At 49.0% G+C, this 8378-nt stretch overlaps 1 protein-coding gene across 1 annotated transcript; it reads right to left on the bottom strand.

Annotated features, from left to right (window-relative positions):
- Window positions 1-1964: 1964 nt before the first annotated feature.
- ZNF473 (zinc finger protein 473) lies at window positions 1965-7563 on the bottom strand. Its single transcript, XM_068992555.1, is given in 3 exon segments — window positions 1965-4536; window positions 6036-6125; window positions 7470-7563. Coding segments are annotated over 3 exon segments (2547 nt in total). The 3' UTR covers window positions 1965-2173.
- Window positions 7564-8378: the final 815 nt, after the last annotated feature.

The following is an 8378-nucleotide window of genomic DNA, read 5'->3' as shown; positions in this document are numbered from 1 at the left end:
TTTGTAACTAGAAAAGAATAAACAACATGCAGTCCATACTTCCTCCCTGATTAGGCAGAACTAATGAGGATGGAAAATTGCTGGTTGATGATGTGCTGACGAACAACTGAAAATGAGTGGCTCCCTAGTTGTCCTTGACCCTCCCGGGCTTTGGAAAAACAGAATTAACCATCTCATCATGGGATGCTTTTCACCATCAGGAGCCCTCTCCTCCCAGAACTGTGAGCACTCGACAGTTAGTGATTGTGCATGCCCAGCCCCTGGCCGGGTGTGTGGCATTGAGCTGAGAAAACCAATGAACACTTAGAAACTCAAAAACTTTTTATCAGAGAACACACACTCAAACGTGAGGGTAGGCGTTTCTACCCTGGTCCACAGAACACAGATTATTAGTTACATAGATACCACACACACACACACACACACACACACAAATGGCTGCCAACTTTCCACAGGGCCTCTGACTTCTATCTTTGGTGTCAAAACTCTTGCTTGAATACACTTAGCAATTTGAGTTCCTGCCCCTACCCCACCCCTTGGGTATGTATCAGGCCCCTTGCTCAGATACAAAAGCCAGGGAGAAGTTGGACGTTTTCAGCCACTTGAAAACCAGTACACTCCCCACTGGTGTGGTCAGCCGCTAAGTTCTCATTTTCAATAAACCAACCAGTACAACTCAAGGTGCAAGGTTTTAAATATCCCAGGGGCCCAGAGCATAGACTCCTGAACATTTTTTAGCACCATAAGTAAATAAATTTATATTAAAAAAAACAAAAATATGAAAGAATATTAAAAGTGCCAGAGTCCAGTATCTTCATAAGATTGTTTGTGCTTCAGCAAACAGGTGACTGGATCATGTAGCAAGTGGGACACAAAAGCTCAGAGCCGAGGAGGTGCTATCAAAAGAGCTGGTCACGTGGTTCCCTGAAGTGAGACTCAGTTGTAGAACAGGCCTGGACACGGTGAGCAGTGAATGAGAGGGCTCCAATTCCAAGGAATCACCTGGCAACAAAGAGCGCTCCTCTATGAAATGAGGCCATTCATTTCCCTTTGATTCCAGAAGCTCAAGGCAAGGGCAGCACTTTAAAGTATTGGTGCTCCCCAACTTGGAGCCTATAGTAAAGTGCCTGTGAGTGGCCAGGTTGGACAAATGATGGAGGAGGAACATTCCAGAAGTCATTTCTGTGCATCATTATTTTTGCACCGAGCACATCTTCTGCATAGATCATGTGAACCATGTGGAGACAGTGATATCCACTGCAGCTTTCATAACTGAATCCAGCTCTTTACAGCTTTAACTTTCATGATAAATTTGGTCTCATCATTTAACCAACCATTTGAAATGGGAGACTATGGGAAGAGGTAGCATGTGGATGTGCAGGGATCCTTTTGAGAGGTTTGGGAAGCTAGGAGTGGAAAATTCTTTCTGTGAGATGTTAGATGTTACAGATTCTTCTTGGCTTTTTGTGGGTTAGTTAAGAAAGTACTAGGACAGACCTGAGATGAAGGGAAGGAAAAGGCTACACTTTTTTTTTGTTTCAATAAAGAACAAAGTGCTGACATTTTGGAAACAATTAAGCCAAGGGTATACTGAAGGAAAACTTTGAAAATTAAAGCCATGAGTAATATTAGTAACAACAGTAACTGCAGTTGAATACAAATAGAGGGTTACTGAATCATCTGTTTTAATGTAAAAGAGTGTATTTGTTATATCTGATGCATATTTGTGGCTCACACCTGGTGAGTACTCACTATCTGACAGGTACTTGGTTCTAAGTGCTTTGCATCTATTTATGTTCACAGTAGTCTTTCGAAGTAGTAACTAGGATTGTGCCCATCTTACAGATGAGGATACTGAATCCCTGAGAGGTTCCATGACTCTCTGTAGATCACCTGGCAGATGGCAGAACTCGGACTGAACTCAGTAAACAGGGTCCAGTCTACCTGACTTCCAAAGCTCCAGTTTTCATTGTTTTAATGAAACGTGTGCAAATTTTCTAATCAATCTTTATTACCAGAGAGATTAATTACCCATGGCAGGGAGGGGCTTACACTGGGATGGTTTCAACTTTGGGCCTCAGAGGAACATTCTCAGATGTCTGGGAGCCTGCTGCTACCCAGGGGTCATGGGGAGGATTGCTACCAGCCACTCTGGAGTCTGAACTCACTGCTGTCAGCTGGGACCCGAGCAGCAGCACAAGGCTTTCTGACAATGTTGAGACTGATGTGGTTTCTCCTGGGTGTGAATTCTCTGGTGCTGACTGAGATGGGCCCTAAGGCGAAAGGCTCTCCCACACACACCACAAGCATAAGGCTTCTCCCCTGTGTGAGTTGTCTCATGCTGTATCAGATTTGTTTTCTGGGCAAAGGCTTTCCCGCATTTAGCGCACACATAAAGCTTCTCCCTGGTATGAACTCTCTGATGCTTAGAAAGGCACGAGCCCTGCCAGAAGGCTTTCCCGGATTCCTGACAAATGTAAGGCTATTCTCCGGTGTGAACTCTCTGGTGGTAAACAAGCTGAGCACCCAGGCTGAAGGTTCTCCCACAGTCACCACACGCATAGGGCTTCTCATCTGTGTAAACTCCCTGGTGCTCAGAAAGGCACAAGCTCTCCTGGATAATTTCCCCACATTCATTCTGCTCAAAGGGCTTCTTTCCAGCCTGAGTTCCCTGATGCTGAATAAGGTGGTTACTGTGGGCCAAGACTTTGTCACACTTGTTAGGTTTCAAGGGCTTCTTCGTAGTGTGGATTAACTGATGTTCTAAGAGACGTGCACTTTGACTAAAGATCCTTCCACATTCGTTACATTTAAAGGGGTGCTCAATCCCATGGAGGGATTGATGTTTGATGAGGGAGGTACTGTAGATAAAGGCCTTCCCACAGTCCCCACATCTGTATGATCTCAATCTAGAGTGGATCCTCTGGTGCCGGATGAGCTGTGAACTTTGCCCAAAGGCTTTCCCACACTGGTTACACTCAAAGGGCTTCACCCTGGCATGAATCAACTCGTGCTGAGTCAGGTATTTTCTGCAGCTGAAGGTTTTCTCGCATTTGTTACACTTAAAGCACTTCCCACAGATCCCTGGATGCTCTTTGTGCTCGGGTTTCTCATAAAAGATCTCCCGGCTCTCACTGAGTCCTTTTTCTCTAGCGTGAATGCTCTGGTGGCAAGTTAGGGTTGAGCGGCAAACAAATCGCTCACCACACTCCTGACATCCATAGAGGGTTTCCACAGCATGGATTTTCTGGTGCTGAACAAGGTGTTCATTGCAGCTGAAGGTCTTCTTGCATTTGGCACAGCTGTAGAGCTTTTCTGTAGTGTGCATGGACAGGTGTCGAATCAGGTGAGAGGGCCGGCTGAAACTCCTGACACATTTGTGACATTTGTGGGGCCTGTAACCCGTGTGAACCCTCTGGTGTTCACTAAGGTGACTGTTCCGGTAAAAGGCTTTCCCACATTCATTGCATTTGTAAGGCTTCTCTCCACTGTGAACCCTCTGGTGGATCTTTAGGGACAGGCTATGGCTAAAGGTTTTCCCACACTCATCACACTTATAAGACTTCTCTGCAGTGTGAACAGACTGCTGTTGGACAAGAAAGGAGCTCTGCCTGCAGGCCTTGCCACACTTCTGATCCTCAGTGGTCATTTTTGCAGCATGAATTTTCTGATGTTGGAGGAGGTATCTGTTGGAGTTGAAGGTTGCCTTGCATTTGGCACATTCGTAGCATTTCTGAGTATGGGTCTTCTGATGCACAGAGAGATGAAAGGTTTGGCTAAAACTCTGGCCACATTCGTTACAACTGTAGGTTTTACCTGGGTGTGGTTTACGACACTCAAAAGGCTGTGAGTTGTGATCTGCGGGACAGTCACCATCTTGACTCTCCCATGGCTCTTCTTCAGTGTGAACTTTCTGATGACACAGAAGGTGTGTATTCTGACTAAAAGTTTCCCCGCACTTGTTACACACATAGGATTTGTAGCCTGTGTGAGTCACTGGTTGCATGAAAAGGCAGGAACTCTGGCTGAGATCTTTCTCATACTCTTGAAGCACAGTGGGATGCTCCCTGTTGTGAAGAATCCAGTGCTGGATCATATGGTGACTCTGGCTGAAGCTCTTCCCACACTCACTGCACTTACATGGTTTCTCCCCTCTCTGGATGGTATCCTGCTGGCTGTGGTCTGAGTAGCACCTGAAGTCATTCCCACATTCCTGAGACTCAGCTGGTGCCAGGCTCTTTTCAGGGAGATCAGGTGTCATGGAACCCACTCCTGGGGAAAGGTGGGACTCGGGACTGAGGTCTATCTTGAGTTCATGGCTCTTGAGTTGGTAGCTTTTGCATTTCTCCAGACTGGTAATATCAGACCTTAGAAGACCTTCTGAATCTCCTAGAAAACTATCTAACCAGCTTTGGCCTATAGAGGCTTCTCCCAAATGGGAGTTCCAGAGATCATCCTTGGAAAAAGTCTCAGTAATCTCCTGGAAGAGTCCTTCTTCCATGAAGTCCTGAGGCAGAGGAGAAGTCTCAGCTATGCCTGAAAGAGAGGGCAAGTGCAAATGTCTCCTGTTTCTTGGGAGTTAAAGACAGGAGCTGCAGGCTAAGAGCAAACAAAAAGAACAGGTGATGCATCCGGAGTCAGTCCTGACTGGGAAGGGAATGAAGGAGACAGGGCCAGCATGGTGATCCAGTGGGTACTGACATCACAGGAAAAAGCCCACTTCAAGAGGTGTTAGGAAGGGGAGCTGGGGGACTTGCTTAGTGACCCAGTGGCTAAGACTCATGCTCCTAAGGCAGGGGACCCCAGTTCAATCCCTGACCAAGGAACTAGGTTCCATGTGCTACAATGGAGACCTTGACACAACTAAGACCCAGCACAGTCAAATAGATATTTAGAAAAAGGGGGGGGGTGTGGGTGGTGCTGGGCAGCCATGGAGGTTCCAGAGGGGTACTTGCCATCATCAGCCCCATCAGCTAAGGCATACTTCCTAGAGAAGTGTACTCAGTGGAAAAGAAGGATAAATGATGAAAACGCAATACCACTGCCACCACAGGAGGACTTATCTGGATGTGGCTATACAAGCTTGGAGTCAGCCTGGATGTTAAGGTGGCAGAAAAGGAAACCCATGGTGCCTGTGTCCAAGTAAAACACCTGTGTTTTACTTGGAGGTCTTAAAGACAGAGGGCCCACAAAGGACCACACCCCATGAGCTCCCTCCACCCTCCCCTGGGGGGGCCCTGGCTGCCCACTCACCAGTGTCTGTTGACTCTGCGCTTTCTTTCGCCAGGGCCTCAACAGGAGGCTACAGAAGGTCCACGCTCACGAGTGGTGAACCAAAAACAGTTGCCTGCTGACAGCTAGGGTGCAGGCTGAGACTGAGCCATGCGGCCCCCACACCATGGCCTCTGGTTCAGGGGCCCTTGTCCTCATGTGAACAGTCTAACAATGAGAAAAGCTGCTGGCACCCCAGGGAGGGCCCTTGACTCTCCCTTCAGGGATATCCCAACCAGCACACCCGGGAATCCTGACTGCCTGACCGATCCCCCAGAGAAACTGTGGCCTGGGAGAGGGCAGAGTGAATGCTCTTAGCAGTGTTTAGGCCCAGGCTTGAGTCACTAACAGACAAGCCATCTGCTGGGCCAGGAAGGAAGGATGGGCCTGCCTGAAGGCAGGTGAAATAGGTAGACCAGGAGATCCACAGTGCTCAGGGGGCACAAGACAGAAAGGAGGAGAGACTGATTCAGAGAATGGAATGCTGAGCCTTGCTGAGTCTGGAAGGATGCAGAGGGGACAGAGGAAGGGCACCAGAATAGCCACATGCTGAACACAGAGATACACGGAGATACGGTATGCAGGGCGAGGCTCCCTAACCTGACGCCAGTGCGTGGCAGAGTGAAGCTGAGAGGCAGGGGGTGGAGATGTTCCAGCAGACCTACTGGGCAGGATGGAGGTCTTAAAGACAGAGAGCCCACAAAGGACCACACCCCATGAGCTCCCTCCACCCTCCCCTGGGGGGGCCCTGGCTGCCCACTCACCAGCGTCTGTTGACTCTGGGCTTTCTTTCGCCAGGGCCTCCAGCTTTTCCCCACCATCCAGATGGAAGGTCAAGTTGGGTCTGGGGGGGTCTGTAGGGAGAGAAAGGCATTGTCACCAACCAGATGACATCACCATGGGGGGCCATCGGGCTGCTGAGCAGGAACTTCCTGGCTGTCCTGATGATTATTCAGCACCTGATCCAACTCTGCATGGCTCCTGGCCCAGTGGAGGAGAGGGACCCAGTCACAATCCAGGGTGATCAGAGATGTGACCACCAGGGCTGGGGACACAAAGCATCTGTAACAGCTCTTGAGAGATAAAAGAGAGTTGCCAGGGAGAGTCATGTACCTCCTCAGTCATCCATGATTCACTCATTCTCCCATAGACTGGACATACCAGAGGCCTCCATAAGATAGGCCCCCTGATGAGAGTGTGTTGGGGGTCTCAAAGACCAGTCCTGCTTCCTACCCTCTGCAAACTTCCTCAAGGGCGGGAACAGAGTTGTAATCCCAGGGGATGCATGCTACAGCAGGGAGACAGCCATTGCTGACTTCAAAGATGAGAAGCCATGAGCACAACCAGTAGGTTTCATTTGGCTTTTAGCTGAAAGAGGACAAGGAAAGAGATTCTCCCCAACGGCCCTCAGAAGGCACCAACTATGCCCATGCCCAGATTTTAGCCCAGTCAGACCCATCTCCAGAACAGTCAGAGTCAGGGTATGTTGTTTTCAGCCACACTTGTGGCATCGGTAAAAGCAGCTACAGGAAAGGAATACACATCTAATAAATACACACAGGTGAGTGTCTGGAGGACTGGAGGAGAGGATTCTAAGTGCTGGCCTGGCACAAGACCTAGTTCCTAACACACTGACTCCTGCTGCTCCCTCTTCTATTCATTGAGCCCCCAAAGCCAGTACTGTCTGTTGCAGACACAGGGGCTCCACCAGGGAGCAGCACGAGTTCCTGCCCGCAGGAGGCTCCCACTCATAAAATGAGCAGTGAGCAAGCCAGGCAGGGGAGAGGTAGGGAGTGGTCAAGGGGTTGCAGTTTTTCTTAAAGCAGCAAAGCCCCTGAAGTGTCAGCTGGAGGAATTCATCTACTTTGAGGAAAAGGAAAGTGCTGATGGAGCTAGAGGGCACGCACAGGTTTCTCTTCCCAGGCAGTACTGACATTTGGGGTTGGATAATCCCTGAAATGCTGGAGTGTGTGGCAGCACCCTGGGCTCCACCCACTGGATTCTAGGAGTACACCCTCCACTCCTCCGAAGTGGTGACAATCAAAAAGGTCACCAGGCACTACTGATGTTGCAGAATCAGGCAACTAAGCACAGTGATCTGAGGCGCTCAGGAGCCAGGAGATCACCCCATAGGTGACAGAGAGCCATGGGTGATCCCTGAGCAGGGCGATGACTCCCAGGGCAGGGGTGGCACTCACTCAGCAGGAAGAGGCTCTGGTAGTTGTCCAGCGCCGTGTCCCAGAACAGGTCTCCCTGCCCCAGCTGTTCCCAGTTCTCCAAGGTGAAGTCCATGGCTATGTCGTTGAGGGTGGCAATTTCCTGGAATGCAGCGGGACTGGGGTCACGGAGGGGCCAATGGCTCACCTCAGCACCCTCATCCGCCACATGCCAGGCCTCTGGCAAAAATCACCTTGTGAGAAGCTTCAGATGTGAGACCCCATATTTTCTAGGCAAGGACAAGGAGTCTAGAAAAGGAGATGTGCTATCCCCTCAAGGTCACAGAGGCAGGTCTGCCTCAGCCTAACATCCACCTACCTTGACTTTTGCTTTTTTCAGTGTTCAAGATTTTAAGTTTAAAAAAATTTTATTTTAAAAATTCAAGCATAGTTCATTTACAATGTGTTATTTTCTGCTGTACAGAAAAGTGATTCAGTTGTATATACATTCTTTTTCATATTCTTTTCCATTACAGTTTATCACAAGATATTGAATAGTTCCCCAAGTTATACAGTAGGACCTTGTTTACCCATTCTACAGCTTGCCTCTGCTCATCCCAAACTCCCAGTCCATCCCTCCCCAACTCCCTCCCCTCTCTGCAACCACAAGTTGGTTCTCTATGTCTGTGAGTCTGTTTCTGTTTCATTTCCATTTTCATTCATTCATTCAACAAACACCTCAAGGGTTTCTGTATGCCAGACCAGTAATGTTCCTAGGGATCCAGAGATGAGTCCCAATTAGTACCTGTCCCTGTGGAGTGCAGAGTCTGATGGGACTGACGATACGGGCAGAGACACCCCAAGCTGGTGGATCTGTGTTACAGTGGAGGAGGCAGGGGTGACCTGGGAGACCAGAACAGGGAGGAGCTAATGCTGCCCAGGAAAGGTGGG

Source organism: Capricornis sumatraensis, chromosome 20, assembly GCF_032405125.1.
Source record: "Capricornis sumatraensis isolate serow.1 chromosome 20, serow.2, whole genome shotgun sequence".
NCBI classification, from domain to species: domain Eukaryota; kingdom Metazoa; phylum Chordata; class Mammalia; order Artiodactyla; family Bovidae; genus Capricornis; species Capricornis sumatraensis.
The sequence above is the reverse complement of the archived record's forward strand: the minus strand, read 5'-3'. Positions and strand labels throughout refer to the sequence as shown.